The 16,277-nt window shown below is 37.3% G+C and overlaps 1 protein-coding gene across 2 annotated transcripts in view; it reads left to right on the forward strand.

Annotated features, from left to right (window-relative positions):
• Nucleotides 1–15,914, forward strand: part of UPRT (uracil phosphoribosyltransferase homolog) — a 33,664-nt gene extending 17,750 nt beyond the window's left edge. For both annotated transcript variants that reach the window (XM_038587748.1, XM_038587749.1), the window contains exons 2-7: nucleotides 3,424–3,466; nucleotides 6,057–6,126; nucleotides 7,158–7,220; nucleotides 10,612–10,773; nucleotides 11,666–11,764; nucleotides 14,552–15,914. In XM_038587748.1, coding sequence (XP_038443676.1) covers nucleotides 3,424–3,466; nucleotides 6,057–6,126; nucleotides 7,158–7,220; nucleotides 10,612–10,773; nucleotides 11,666–11,764; nucleotides 14,552–14,658 — 544 coding nt within the window. In that variant the 3' untranslated portion in view covers nucleotides 14,659–15,914. The remainder of the gene's footprint in view (nucleotides 1–3,423; nucleotides 3,467–6,056; nucleotides 6,127–7,157; nucleotides 7,221–10,611; nucleotides 10,774–11,665; nucleotides 11,765–14,551) is intronic.
• Nucleotides 15,915–16,277: the final 363 nt, after the last annotated feature.

Raw genomic sequence — 16,277 nt, forward strand, 5'->3', positions numbered from 1 at the left:
CTTGGTCTGCATTTGCTGTGAGACATGCATGTTTTCCACAATTGCTGAAGCCTCTGTGGAATTTTTAAAGTGCTTTATAGACAGGCTTAAGTAGGGAAGAATCAAATTTACCAAGTCCACATTAAAACAAGGATTTGACTTCCTGTATGATTCTCATTCTTTTGTTGTTTCATTGTAAAGATAACGTTTTAAAATGGCTGCCTTTGGCTTTCATTTTGTTTCTACAGATGTGTGACACATATGTTGGGGGAAGTGTCAAGAAAAGTATATTTGATGATATGATTAGGTCTGCACTGTGAATACTATTTGAAGGTTGTACAATTAAAAAAATGCTCAGCTTAACACTAATTAGATTTCTGTGTTCTGAATTAAAAGTGTCTGAATACCACTGTTTAAATATTTGACATTTGATCATTTGGCTATAGGTTAGAATATTCCAGAAATGTGTGTCAGTTTTTGTTGTTTTGTGATAATTTTGCATTAGATTTTTTTACTGTTATTAGATAGAAGATGATTAAAATGACTTTCAGAACTTTGTTTTTAGTATGAGAATTTAAAAAAAAATGATTTTGAAGGGTACCTGGGTGGCTCAGTGGTTGAGCGTCTGCCTTTGGCTCAGGGCATGATCCCAGGGTCCTGGGATTGAGTCCTGCATCAGGTTCCCCACAGGAAGCCTGCTTCTCCCTCTGCCTGTGTCTCTGCCTCTCTCTGTGTATCTCTCATGAATAAATAAAATCTTTTAATTTTTTTTTAATAAAATCTTTTAAAAAATGATTTTGAGACAAGTGAATAGAGTTACAATTTGAAACAAAGTGTATGGAGTGAATAAGACCTGAGCTTACGTTGAAATTCCTTTATTAACAAACACTTTGGTGCAGTATTGAGCATAAAGTAGGGATTCAGAGAATATGTGCAACTTGTTGATCTGACAAGTATATAACTTTGTGAAACTCTAGTGATAACAGTGTTAAGGGTTTAGATGTGAGTATTGAAGACCACTGTGGATTTTTTTTCAATGCAATCAACTTATTGTATTCTAGCTGTAGTTCAATTTCTAAATTGATTAAAAGTATACAGTATGGGTCTTGAACAGCAGGAGATGGGGTGGTAATTACTGTTTGTAGTGGGATGACTTAGAACAGTAAATGCTTTAATTGGAAGTCAAATAGCTATCAAGAGATGACAGCTCTAGTGTATACTTTTTTGGAATGTAGAGAAGGTGATTATTATGGAAAAGTTAGCAGTTGAGGCTGATATCTTGGGGGAGAATATGAAAGGTGTTAAAATGCCTGATTTCAAAGCCAAATAATGGATTTGGACAGCTCTGATCATTTAGCCTAATATGATTTTTCTGTGTAATAAATGTATGTGTAACTGTTCAGAAATTAAAAACAAATATTTCAGATGTGTTCCCAAGATATTTTACTGAGTATTTCTTATAAGGCAAATCCAGATTTTTCCTCCTTATTGAAAAACTGTTCTGGCTGGCTACATTGTTTGTTTATATGGGTCTGGCAAACAGAAAGTAGGCTTCAGTATTTTTTGTAGTTCACTAACTTTTATTTCCTGACAAGTACTTTGTGAAGATTAAATCCAGAAATGAAAGGTGCTAGCGTAAAAGTGTAGTTTTATTTGAAAACCATGGTAAGAGTCTGCTTTATTAGTTAATTTATTTAATTTATTTGATGTGAGTATAGTTGACACACAATGTTATATTAGTAAAAGGTGTACAACAAGGTGATTCCACAAGTTTATATGTTATGCTATGCTCACCATAAGTGTAGCTGCTATCTGTCACCATACAGTGCTATTACAATATCATATACTATATACCTTATGCTGTGCCTTTTGTTCCCATGACTTGTTCATTCCATAAGTGGAAGCTTGTATCTTCTACTCGCTTTTACACAATTTTCCCATACCCCTATCCCCCTCCCCTCTGGCAACCATTAGTTTGTTCTTTAAGTACAGCCTTTTTAAAAAATGTGTGTGTGTGTGTGCGTGTGCGTGTGTGTGTAGGTATGTGTGGATAGTTTTCTGAGTTCAGGGAATATTTATATATAAAGAATACAGACCTATATTTTTGCTATTGCTCAATCATGGTTCATATCTTAGAGAGTTAATATCTATACTATGATAGAATTGTGGTTACTCTAAGAAACCAAATATCATTTGTGTCAAGGATATTTCATTGCTTTTTCCTGTCAGAAAAAGTAAATACAGCTTGGGGAAAAAAAGGAGTAGTGATTAATGGTATACTGAGATTATATATGCTTACATATGCCATTTCTATGCTGTGTTGGGGGAATATTTTAGGTATGCTATGGATAGGCAGATAGGGATTTTTTAAGCACATAAACTGTAAATCAGTCTGTCAGTCAAATCATTTAACTTCTGTGGGAGAAGAGGATAGAACAATACTAGATTTTTACACACAGAAAAAAAATGTAAGCCTTTTAACATTCCCTTTTGGTTGGTTAGGTGGGTAGGTGCAACCTTGGATATTTATTACTTGGGCGCCTCAGGATATGAAAGTGTTGACCAGAGGAAATGTATAGGAAAAAGGCAAAATGGTCTAAGGAATAAAGCATCTGATTGGAAAAAAAGGCAAAAAATAAAAAAATAAAAAAATAAAAAAATAAAAAAATTTAAAAAAAAGGAAAAAACAGGCAAAAGGAACAAATAATTTGAGAAAGAGGTCTTGGAAATCAGGTTATGTATTCTTGCAAAGAGTGGCAAAAGTGGAAGATTTATTTGTTTGTATTGTATCATTCTCATTCCAAAAAGGATTAGAGACAAAGTAGATAGGTTACTTACCTTGGTAATGTGGGTTTTAGTTCAAGGTGAATGGATGGAGAGATTGGGAAGAACCCGGTTTTCATACTGCAGAAGTTTTTCTCTTAACTTGAGCTGTTGACTTGCTGCCATCTTGCAGGGGAAGCTTCATTCATCTCCTTGTGGAATAATATATATTTGGGCAGCTCAGTGGGATAATCATTTCAATTCCTGTCTCTAATGTTGATATCGAGTAAGCATTTTCAATAATATTTATCAAGTCATTCAAGTTCCTATATCCTAGTGAAAAATATCTTGCCTCAGTAATAGTTTATACTTATAAGCTTTTAGGCTTTTAGTATGTAATAGCTCTTTTTTAAAAAGATTTTATTTATTTATTCATGAGAGATACAGAGAAAGAGGCAGAGACATAGATAGAGGGAGAAGCAGGCTCCTCAAGGGGAGCCTGATGTGAGACTCGAACCCAGAATCCTGGGATCATGCCCTGAGCCAAAGGCAGATGCTCAACCACTGAGCCACCCAGGTGTCCCTGTAATAGCTCTTAATAGCATTGTTACTATATGTATTAAGTAATATTTTACCTTAAAGCTCTAATATGGACTAAAATTTATACTACTTTCTTTCTAGGACAGCCAGTAGAGGGGACTTCATGTTTTCTGCGGATCGTTTGGTAGGTGGAGTCTTTCCTTTTTTGTTTTATTGTTCTTAGTGATATAATCATAGTAGGCCAACTGACTTTTTTTTTAGGGAATTCTGGGCATGAGAGAGATTGTGCCAAGTAATCGTCATCCTGGTAAACTTCTGAAGTGTTGTTTCTGCTCTTTCATTAAGGCTGTGCCTCAATCCATTTAACCTCAAAGCATTGCCCATGAATTCATTCTCTATAATTCTGAGGTACTTCTACCTCTCAAGTGGATCTTGGCAACCCTTAAAGACCTCATCTTAGGGCAGTGAAGTGAAGTACGTTAAAAGAAAATCAAAGATATAAGGAGACCTAGAAGTTACCCTTGTGGTATACATTTAATACAGAAAAACTAATATCCTTCTTGTAGTTTTCATGGGAGGTTATTTATTTTGCCTTTTCTGTATTATCCTCACATGTGAAATACTAAGTTGGACTGTGTATACTTTCCTCAGGGGCTTCCTGTTAAGGACTGGTCAAGCCCAATTCAATTTGCTTATTTATTTTTTAGATTCGTGAAGGAAACCTTTTTTTAAAATTTATTTTTTAATTTAAATTCAATTAGCCAACATATAGTAAGTACATCATGAGTTTCAGGTGTAAAGCTCAGTAATTCATCAGTTGCATATAATACCCAGTGCTCATCCCATCAAGTGCCTTGCTTGGTGCCTGTCACCCAGTCACCCCGTCCCCCCACACCTCCCCTTCTGCAACCCTTTGTTTTCCAGTCAGGAGTCTCTCCTGGTTTGCTTCCTCTCTAATTTTTCCCCACTCATTTCCTGCCCCCTTCCTCCATGGCCCCTTTCACTATTTCTTATATTCCACACATAAGTGAGACCATATGATTTGTCTTTCTCTAATTGACTTATTTCACCCAGCATAATACCCTCCAGTTCCATCCACGTCGATGTAAATGGTCAGTATTCATCCTTTCTGATGAGCCCAATTCAGTTTAGCTAGTGTGATCTGAGAGGATCTCAGGCCGAATTGAGTTGTTTTCAGGTAAAACATTGCATTTCCTTCTTGTGTGCTCAGTGCTTGGAATAAGGTTGACACATTTTCTGCTGTGATTATTAGTATTTATCTATTTACAAAACATTTACTGAACTTGAGTTAGGCATTGGGCTAGGCTGTGTTGCAGGGGGAGGAGATAACAGCCGCAAAGAATATGGACATTGTTCCTGATCTCATGGAGTTTACATTCTAAATGCTGTTGTCAGTTTTTAGTTTGGGAAAGAAAGAAAAGTGGCTTATTAACTTCACAGGTGTAATCAGAGAATAGACAATAATTATTAAAGGGAGTGTGATGGGGGAAAAGGCATGAAACTAGATTTTCCATGGGTAAAATCTTAATTCCCAAGTACAGGCAGCTCCTCTTATGCTTTTGGATTTAAGTATTCCTGGTTCAGAGGCCACTTAATTTATAATCATTTGAGCTTCCAGGGGCAGTAATATCCCTTGGCTTGCATTAAGGTCAATGTAATTGACCCTCCTGGAGTGATAGGTCATTCGGTCTTTATGCTTTTATCAAACCAAAGGAATAGGTTCAAGGAGGAAGGAACTTGTGTCATTGGCTGTCATGGAGAAAACAGAAGTCTTGGTGTTCATTAGTAGAAAATGGTTCCTCTTCCTTTTGCTTTCTTTGCTTTCTGTCTATAGAAGGTAGGAGTTAAGTTCATGGTTATTGTAAAATGCTTACCTGCTTATATCTTGACCAAATAAGACAATAAGGAGCTGTGGCATAATTCACATGAGGGGATGGCAATTTGGACCTCTCTCTTCTCTGCAGTTGACTCTGAAGGTTCTGATATTGGGGATGTATGCAGAGGGTCTTTCATGGTTGTGGTTGGGACTGGAGCTATTTAGGTTTCTGGTGTTGAGGATTTCTAGTTCACTGTTCTAGCACAAGGGTTCCATTATAGTTGACATTAATTCTATCATGGATATATCAGGATTGGCTTCCCTGGCACTCAGATCTTGAGTTCTTTATATTTAGTCACCCTTCTGGTTTTATGTTCTCTTATAAGGCCTGGACACATTAATTTCTGTCCTAGAGATGCAGGAGATAGGCAGGAGGTAAGACTCTTTAGAATAGTGTTATTAGGAGGGGTGCCTGGGTGGCTCAGTCCATTAAGCATCCAACTCTTGATTTCGGTTCAGGTCATGATCTCAGGGTTGTGAGATTGAGTCCCAGGTTAGGCTCTGCGCTCAGTGGGAAGTCTGCTTGAGACTCCCTCTCCACCTGCCCCTCCCCCACCTCATGCTCTCTCTCCAAGGATGACTCTTGTCACTTGTAGTTTTGCATCTCTCATAATAATATCGGCTGGACTAACTGAATGAGAATCAGAAGGCATACTTGAGCCTTTTGGTGGCAATCATGTGCCTTCCCAAGGTTGGATACCTAGCAGCAAGCAGCCAAACATTTGGGTCTATTTCTGCATCTAACCTATGATAGGTGCCCCCTTCCTACCTCCATAATCTAAACCCTTGCCTGTTGTGCCTAGTGTTCAGCTCCTGAAGCTAACAGCTAACAGTAGACCTAGCAGGTTCTCAACTTACTCTTCTTTTAACTCTGTAGATCAGACTTGTTGTGGAAGAGGGATTGAATCAGCTGCCATACAAAGAATGCATGGTGACCACCCCAACAGGTAACTAGGACTGTTACTCTCAGATTCTCATCATGAAAACTCTGAGAATTAGGGGGGAAATGGAAAACAGCAGTCTGAGTAAATCAGTATGCAAAATGAGGAGTCTAGGTGGAGCTGTTCTTTTAAATAACTTATTAAACTCAGAGACATTTAGTAAAAAATCTATGTGGGTGACTTTTTGTTAATGAATTGCTTGTCAATTCAAGTTAAAGGTTAATAAATATTCTTTAGCATGCAAGTGTTGCCTTTGATGACAGCCCATTGGGACCAGAGTTAAGAATTGCTGGCAGCTTATCTTCAACTCTGTGGGAGAAGCTACCAGTATTAATAAATGGGTGGGTTGGTTTGGCATTGAAACTCCAGGTAAAAGAGTGAGAAGTGAAAAAGACAAAGAAAACTAGATATGATGAGATTTGAAGAGAATATTTTGTTTTACTCTAATAGAACACAGCTGAAGATCCTTATTTCAGGGATTTGAAATTCTGATTTTCTCCTTTAGTAAATAATGGAAGCTGTTCTATTCAAAGGTTAACTTTAGGAAAATTAGGGTCTCGAGCTTGTTGCATCATAATTGATACAAATTCAGGATGACACTAAGGGTTGAACATGTCTTGGTAACTACTTCAACCTCTGTCTCCTGCTTTTTAAGGCAGAATGGAAGCTCATAAAAAGGGTTGGAATGAGGAGGCTCTCTGCTGTAGCTCACAGTGAGTTCCCAGTTTGAATTGATGGGGTTTATAGCACTTCCGAGTGCAATGATTCCCCTCTGAATTCAAATTGAGGAATGTGTACGTGAATATCAGTCCTATTCCTGGTTGGTGAAGTCCACATCTCCCAATTCTCCCCACAGGTTTCTTATGAGGGATTAAGAAATAACTGAAAAATCATGACTTCTCATTACCTAAGAGGTTATACAGAATGTCTAGACAATGGTTGCTCTGTACCCACTGGCTTTAAGCTATAGACACTTTAAAAATATGTGGATTTCTCTAGTAATGAAAGATAAATTCTTTGATTTTATTCCCCAATAGGATACAAGTATGAAGGAGTGAAATTTGAGAAGGGAAATTGTGGTGTCAGCATAATGAGAAGCGGTAGGTTTGCATATATGTGATTCTTGTCTCTTCGCACACATAGAAACAGTTGTCCAGGAGAGAGGTGGGCTTGTCTGCCATAAATGCATCCCGCCTTCACAAAAATCTCACCACCTGTGTTGTCTGTCCTCATGGTGGCCTGTGTGTTGCTGAGCTTGACTAATTTTAACTATAAAGCATCTACTCTACTGGCCTGCCCCCATGGGTAAGCCACTTTCAGAGAGCTTCAGGGTGGGATAGGAGGATAAGATGGTGCTGTCTTGGGGAGAACCGGGGAGCTTAAAAACTGATAGAATATGGCACAAATTCAGGCCTGCAGAACTCTGAATACCTGACTGGAGAAATAATTTGTTTTGTTTTAATTTCTTTTGTAGGGAACAGAATAATCCTACCCTACTAGGAGCTGGAGTGAATGGCTTATTCAGTGTTTTTAGTTTTATAGTTGCTGTGTATGTGACCATATGGCAAAAGCACTTAACTGTTATTAACTCTAGGTATTTCCAATTGCTTGTTTTATAAATGTTGTATTTGTATTTGAGTCCAACTGATTATTCTTTTAAACCAGACTTTGTGCAACAAAATTATGTGCCGCTTTTTCGCAACGGGTTTCCCGCCAGAACACAGGTGTCGTGAAAACCACCGCTAAACCTAAACCAAAATGGGAAAGGAAAAGACTCACATCAACATCATCGTCATTGGACTGGTAGATTCGGGCAAGTCTACCACTACTGGCCATCTGATCTACAAATGTGGTGGGATCGACAAAAGAACTATCGAAAAATTTGAGAAGGAGGCTGCTGAGATGGGAAAAGGCTCCTTCAAGTATGCCTGGGTCTTGGATAAACTGAAAGCTGAACGTGAACGTGGTATCACCATTGATATCTCCCTGTGGAAATTCGAGACCAGTAAGTATTATGTGACCATCATTGATGCCCCAGGACACAGAGACTTTATCAAAAACATGATTACAGGCACATCTCAGGCTGACTGTGCTGTCCTGATTGTTGCTGCTGGTGTTGGTGAATTTGAAGCAGGTATCTTCAAGAATGGGCAGACCCGTGAGCATGCCCTTCTGGCTTACACACTGGGTGTAAAACAACTAATTGTTGGTGTTAACAAAATGGATTCCACTGAACTGCCCTACAGCCAGAAGAGATACGAGGAAATCATTAAGGAAGTCAGCACCTACATTAAGAAAATTGGCTACAACCCCAACACAGTAGCATTTGTGCCAATTTCTGGTTGGAATGGTGACAACATGCTAGAGCCAAGTGCTAACATGCCTTGGTTCAAAGGATGGAAAGTCACCCGTAAAGATGGGAATGCCGGCGGAACCACACTGCTTGAAGCCCTGGATTGCATTCTGCCACCAACTCTTCCAACTGATAAGCCCTTGTGTCTGCCTCTCCAAGACGTCTACAAAATTGGTGGTATTGGTACTGTACCAGTGGGTCGAGTGGAGACTGGTGTTCTTAAGCCTGGTATGGTGGTCACCTTTGCTCCAGTCAATGTTACAACTGAAGTAAAGTCTGTTGAAATGCACCATGAAGCTTTGAGTGAGGCTCTTCCTGGGGACAATGTGGGCTTCAATGTCAAGAACGTATCTGTCAAAGATGTTCGTCATGGCAACGTGGCTGGTGACAGCAAAAATGACCCACCAATGGAAGCAGCTGGCTTCACAGCTCAGGTGATTATCCTGAACCATCCAGGCCAAATCAGTGCTGGCTATGCACCTGTGCTGGATTGTCACACAGCTCACATTGCTTGCAAGTTTGCTGAGCTGAAGGAAAAGATAGATCGTCGTTCTGGAAAGAAGCTGGAAAATGGTCCCAAGTTCTTGAAATCTGGGGATGCTGCCATTGTTGATATGGTTCCTGGCAAACCTATGTGTGTTAAGAGCTTCTCTGACTATCCTCCTCTGGGCCATTTTGCTGTTCGTGACATGAGACAGATGGTTGCTGTGGGTGTCATCAAAGCAGTGGACAACAAGGCAGCTGGAGCTGGCAAAGTCACCAAGTCTGCCCAGAAAGCTCAGAAGGCTAAATGAATATTATCCCCAATACCTGCCACCCCAGTCTTAATCAGTGGTGGAAGAACGGTCTCAGAACTGTTTGTGTCAATTGGCCATTTAAGTTTAATAGTAAAAGACTGGCCAATGATAACAATGCATCGTAAAACCTTCATAAGGAAAGGAGAATGTTTTGTGGACCATTTGTTTTTTTTTTCTTTTTGTGCGTGTGTGGCAGTTTTAAGTTATTAGTTTTTAAAATCAGTACTTTTTAATGGAAACAACTTGACCAAAAATCTGTCACAGAATTTTGAGACCCATTAAAACAAAAGTTTAATGAGAAAAAAAAATTATGTGCCTGTAATTAGAATGTCTACCTGTTATATGGGGATGGTTACTTCCATTCAGCAACTTAATAAATACATAAATAAATTAATTAACAAATTAATTAATTACTTTTTTTTACAACATCCAAGCTTCAGTGGAAGCCTCATTTGCTTGCACTGGAGACGATGGGTATTTTCACATATAAGCATTGCCTTTTCTCTGGCTGTGTATTTCTGTCGGTGAACAATTGAAGGCCTCAAGTAAAATAGGAGCTTTAAGCTCTCCTTTTTTAAAAAAAATATGATAGCTTTTAAGCAATGATAGGATTTTCAGGACAATGTTATTTAACTTTTTAAAAACTGGTGAAGACGATGGAGATGGGCTTTTAAGGCATTTTTTCTTCTATTTCAGTCCAGTTCCTGCTCTAAAGGTAACAGCATCCTCACAGCCCTAGTATATAGCAGATGACCTTGGGGTAATGCATAGACAGGGTTATTTTTTAATCTTATTAGCTATTGGTTGATTTTCATATATTTTAGAAACTGTTTTTATGTTTACAACAGTGATAGAAAGTTTCCTCTTAAAATAAATGTAAATGAAAATATTAATTTAAAGAAAAATATTAAGTAAATAACAGTACAGATCGAATTCTGATATAGCCTAAAATCTTGAGGATGGTGTGAGAGTGATTCACTTTTGGCAAACACTTCCTTAAAGGAATTTAGACTAAAAATAGCTGTGTTCAGAAACCAAGAGGGTAGTACTAGTGTTTGTTATGTTTCTTGGGGGAGGAGAAGGAAGGAACTTGAAAGCCAGCAATAAAACTAGCTTATCCTATTTTCATTGACCAGCCCTTAATCTGGTTTACTTGACCTGCACTAAGTATAAAATAAGAGCATATCAGAAATAAAAGTTCTTAGCTTAAGAAGAATTGCTCCCATCTTGACAATGTCCTTTTTGTATTAATAATAGCCACACACACTCTGCTTTGGTCTATTTTGGGACTTCAATTCTGTCAACCCTTTTTTTTTCTTTTTAAAAATTTCTGTCTTCAAGGTGAGGCAATGGAACAAGGTTTACGAGACTGCTGTCGATCCATACGAATTGGGAAGATCCTGATTCAGAGTGATGAAGAGACACAAAGAGCCAAAGTATATTATGCTAAGTTCCCCCCAGACATTTACCGGAGAAAAGTCCTTCTGATGTATCCAATTCTCAGTGAGTGGCTGGAGTTTAATTTGTATACTTTGCTTATGGTTTAAATCAATTCGACTTAGTGACTGCCTTTTAGATACCCTTATATAAAGGCAAAACTGATTCTAAATGTATTTTTCTCAGTTGGATTTGGAGTTGCCCTGGGCAGTTAACTGGGGAATTTTTATTGTGTAATAAGAGAATATACATTGTCTAAACTTTATTAGCTCCAAAGAACTTTTGTTTTAAAATGAATGAAAGCTCTAAAGCAAAGGATCTGAGGCAAAATATATAGAACACAGAAAATTTATTGAAATATGTCCCTTCTCTAGCCCAAATAATATAGCAATGAATTTCTCAAGGATTTATCCTCTCTAAAAGTAATTTTTTTCTCCTATTCTGTTTTATGAGCTTATTCAGATCACAAACAGCATTGTCTCCGAGGGTTGGTAGTGGAGGGTGGGTGTCAAATTTGATATCTCAAATATCTAATAAATTTGGGGTTTGTTGTGTATTTGAAAGCTGAAAAGTGTGTGTATGATGTCCATTATTGAAAATAACACCATGAAAAAAAAAAAATAAAAAAAAAAAAAAAAATAAAAAAAAGAAAATAACACCATGGATTGGGCATCTGGGGTTAGGCATCCAACTCTTGGTTTTGGTTCAGAATCGTGAAATCAAGCCCAGCATCAGGCTCCGCCCCCTACTCTCTCGAATAAAGGAATGAATGAATGAGTAAATAAATAAAATCATTAAGAAAAGAATGTCATTGATAAAGACCACGCACCTTCAAATGAAGCTTTGCCTCGTGTTTTATGTCAGATTTCTAAATTGCCTTTATTTAACAATAAACTTCAAATATGTTTTGAGATAAATGTTAAAGTTGCTAATGCATTTGGTTGTCTTTTGATTTCAGGTACTGGAAATACTGTAATTGAAGCTGTAAAGGTTCTTATAGAACATGGAGTTCAACCCAGTGTTATCATCCTACTCAGTCTGTTCTCTACTCCTCACGGTGAGTTCAGCATGAGGTGGTTACTGGGGCTCCAGATGGTCATGGGTTGGGTGAGTGTATATCTGTCCAGACTCTCATCATGAAGAAAAGTTCATTTGCTTCCTCCACATTAAATCTATATCTAATTTTGGTAGTTCATAACTTGTGTTTATCATCTCTAAGCTTAGTGATAACAGTATTTTTGTACCATTCTAATGTTCAAATTCATATGGAAAAGTATGAACTAACCCCTTTGAGGGGGATTGCAGTTGTTTTCCTGGTATTTTTGTATGGGTAGAGCCTGCAAATGGCTGAAATGTCCCTGTTTCTCCTGACTTCTCACCTGAGCCTGAGAACTGCTTCCAAATAGTAAGAAACTTGAGGTTCTGTTTAGCCTTGTGGTCTTGTTACATAAACTTTCCAGCATGAAGCAAAGAACAGAAGTTTTCTAAGTTCTACTTCTGCCCAAAGAGCATAATGGTAGAACTGTGTGTTCTCCATTTCCTCAGGAAAGTCAGCCTAATATAAGGTCCTAGTTTTTTGCTATACAATCGAGGACATATGTGAAAGTATCCTAAGAAAATAATCAGACATACATATAGAAATTTAGCCTTTGGGGTATTCACTGCAGAGTTATATTTAGTGTAAAAAAAAAATTTGAGGGACGCCTGGGTGGCTCAGCGGTTGAGCATCTGCCTTTGGCTCAGGGCATGATCCTGGGATTCGAGATTGAGTCCCACATCAGGCTCCTTGCAGGGGGCCTGCTTCTCCCTCTGCCTGTGTCTCTGCCTCTCATGAATAAATAAATAAAATCTTTAAAAAGAAGTGAAAGTTGACTTACAATAAAGAAATGTTTAAATAAATATAGATTCAAAGGATGTAATATGTAACTGTTAACTCATATTTTCAAATAATATTTAATAACATTGAAAAATCTCCATGTAAATGTAAAAAAAGCATGTTTAAAACATAACAGCATTAGAATAACGTAAAATATTATCACCAAGTTTAGAGAGGACTAATACATATTATGACTGTTATGACTACCAAAATCAGATTTGGACTTAACATAGAAGCTAATAAGTCTTTCCTTAGCATGAGAGGCTAGACAGATGCATAATCTATTTCAGTTTTCTTTTTTTAATTTATTTTTTATTGGTGTTCAATTTACCAACATACAGAATAACCCCCAGTGCCCGTCACCCCTTCACTCCCACCCCCCGCCCTCCTCTTCTTCTACCACCCCTAGTTCGTTTTCCAGAGTTAGCAGTCTTTACGTTCTGTCTCCCTTTCTGATATTTTCATTTTAAAATACACACTATATCAATGGTGGTTATCTTAAGATGGTGAGACTCTAAGCAATTCATTTTATTTTTTAAGGTTTTTCTTTGTATTTTACAAATATTTGACAAGGAATTTGTATTTGTTTCATAATTGAAAAGAAAGGGAAATATATAGCTTCTAGCTAGGGCATTTCCTCATTTCCAAAAGTTCCCAGTCTCAGCCAACCTTGAAGAAGCTATAGTGTATCCAATCGGGAGGGCTGCTTTCAGTAGACCATTGATTATTTTGTTGTTTCATAATAAAAATTTACCTGTAGTTCAAATGTTGATGGTGACAAAGGGCAATTTGCTTTGTCATATATATATATATATATATATATATATATATATATATGTATATATATATATATATACACACACACACACATACAGCAGAGGTAGCACTGTAATCATTGAGATAATCAAATAATTAGTGGGTTTTCTGCCTTTGGAAGTTGAAAAGTAACTATTAGTTCTAAGAGTATACATTAGAATAATATACTATTCTTTGACATTACAGATGAAAAAAGTCTTATTCTGTGGCAGCATTGCTATGGTTTTTTAGTTTGGTGAGGCTACTAGCTAGTCCTTTTTCCTGCAACCCCAAAGCTAAAGTCCTAACTTCTAAAAGCTAGCTCACTCTGACATACCAAGGAAGTTTTTACACTTGTTGCAGTTGAGAAACCATCATCTTTTATATGATCCTGTTTCTGGAAAGGGTTGTATTCTTTCTATTCCATCTGCCTTTAATTTTTTTCTGGTTTTATTTATTTTTATTTTTTGTATATTTTTTTATTGGAGTTCAATTTGCCAACATATAACACCCAGTGTTCATCCCATCCAGTGCCCCTCTCAGTGCCTGTCACCCACTCACCCCATCCACCTGCCCACCTCCCCTTCTACTAACCCTTGTTCATTTCCCAGAGTTAGGAGTCTCTCATGTTCTGTCACCGTCTCTGATTTTCCCACTCATTTTCTCTCCTTTCCCCTATAATCCCTTTCACTATTCTTTATATTCCCCACATGAGTGAAACCATATAATGTTTGTCCTTCTCTGATTGACTTACTTCACTCAGCATAGTACCCTCCAGTTCCATCCAAGTTGAGACAAATGGTGGGTATTCATCTTTTCTAATGGCTGAGTAATACAATGGGATATTACGCATCCATTTGCCTTTAAAATGAAACAAAACAAAGCAAAGACTCTCCAGGGAGAAAGTTGCTATAACTGTATGTATTTTAAAAATCTTGGTTAGAAAACAATTTGATTCGAGGAATTTATCAGTGAATGGGTGGAGGCATAGTGTGATGATTGTGAAAGTTTTTCAGATATCAAACTAAGAGATTAGCCAAATCTGACTAGGTATTTAAAGGTCATTGCTTTCTGTCTTCTGTCTATATTATACCTAGTGACTATAAAATTCCTGAATTCCAGTGACTGGAAAAAGTTATACCATAACAGCAATTTTCCTTTTATTTTTTGAAGGTGCCAAATCAATCATTCAGGAGTTTCCCGAGATCACAATATTAACTACTGAAGTTCATCCTGTTGCGCCTACACATTTTGGACAGAAATACTTTGGGACAGACTGAGTTACCAAAGGAAAATCAATTATCTTGTGTAATATTACATTTAATGTTTGAGTTTCTACTTGTTTTATTAATTCACTTGAGGAATGGCAGAGAAAATTTTGCTTTGTAATTTTTGGGAGTGAGTATAGTAAAGAGGAACTATTTGAGGTTTATTTAATTTATTTGGTTATTTCTTTATTGTTGGTACCAAATTCAATAGGGAAGTACACACAACTCTTAGAAAATATTTTAATAGTATTCTTATGCAAGTTGATGATCCCTCAGGGCATAGAAACTATTTCCTAATATATTTTTAAGTAGGCTCCACACCCAGCATGGAGCCCAGTGCGGGGGCTTGAACCCACAACCCTGAGATCAAGACCTGTGCTGAGATCGAGAGTCAGATATTTAATTGACCAAGCCACCCAGGTGCCCCAAAACTATTTCATAATTTTTCAACCTCTCAGTTTGGACTCCTCCTTCAAACCTCTCAGTTTGCCGCCATAGTAAAAGCCCAAGTGAAAGTCCATTCTTTGGTCCACTATACTTTACATTTTGTTTAGTTTCCTTTTAGTTCTAGGGAAATTTCATGTTTATGGCTGTTGTCACCTGTTTCTCCTCTTTATTCCCAGTACTGTACATGCTGGTTACTTGGAGAGGATGAAAAAAAGAATGCTTCCTGGAATTTTACATTTCCATTAATATCCTCACTCAATTAGCAGACCCATGTTATGTGGTTACCTCTTCAGTCAAGCCATTATGTTTTTCATGGCTTAATTCCTATCCTGTGCATGGTTGGTAGATGCTTTGCCAAGTATAATGCAGTGAAGAAGATGGTGAGCATTTTCAACAACTGAAACTGTAACATTAATTTACATAGATAGATTGAATCAGGGATATCTGGATGCTGACAAGGGTGGGCTAAGTACTGTTAATGCCATCAATGCCCTAGAAAGGAATTTGTGGTAGTTTTTTGAGGTATGGGGTAAAGAACAGTTTCTTGCTGAGTTTTATGACCAATAAGTACATTAAACTGCTACATTTTTAATTTGGATATTTCATTCAATTTGGAAATGAGTTCTTTTGCATGCTTGTCAACTGTAGCTATATTAATGTTAAAAAACCATGATATTTTTTAAATCCTTAAGATTTATGTGTGTTTATATTTAGGCCTCTGAAAGGAAGACAAACTGTTGTAGAAATCAGTGTTTGTGTGCTGAAAATTGTTTGTGAAATCCTGATCTTATTTTACATTGATATTAAACATTTTAACAGTGGCTCTGACTGATGACTTGAATAATTATACTCTCATAGCCCCCTAAGCAGCTGTTGTGGGCCTGTGTTCCAAAAAATTCAGAAAGAGCATCAGGGAGTTTCTTAGAACCAAAGCTGAGGAAAGTCAGCAACAATTAGGGGAGAGGAAGGAAAGCTGGTGTACAATGGAATGCATTTTCCCTATAGAGCCTAGGAATGCTACAAAGGCTTCACTATATTTTTTCACTTTATTTTCAATTTTTTTAGTTTTTATTTAAATTCATTGTATGTTAGTTAACATATGGTGTAATATTAGTTTCTGGTGTTGAATTTAGTGATTCAACACTTATGTGCAATACCCAGTGCTCATCACAAGTACACTCTTT

This window comes from Canis lupus, chromosome X (assembly GCF_011100685.1).
Source record: "Canis lupus familiaris isolate Mischka breed German Shepherd chromosome X, alternate assembly UU_Cfam_GSD_1.0, whole genome shotgun sequence".
Classification (NCBI taxonomy): Eukaryota; Metazoa; Chordata; class Mammalia; order Carnivora; family Canidae; genus Canis; species Canis lupus.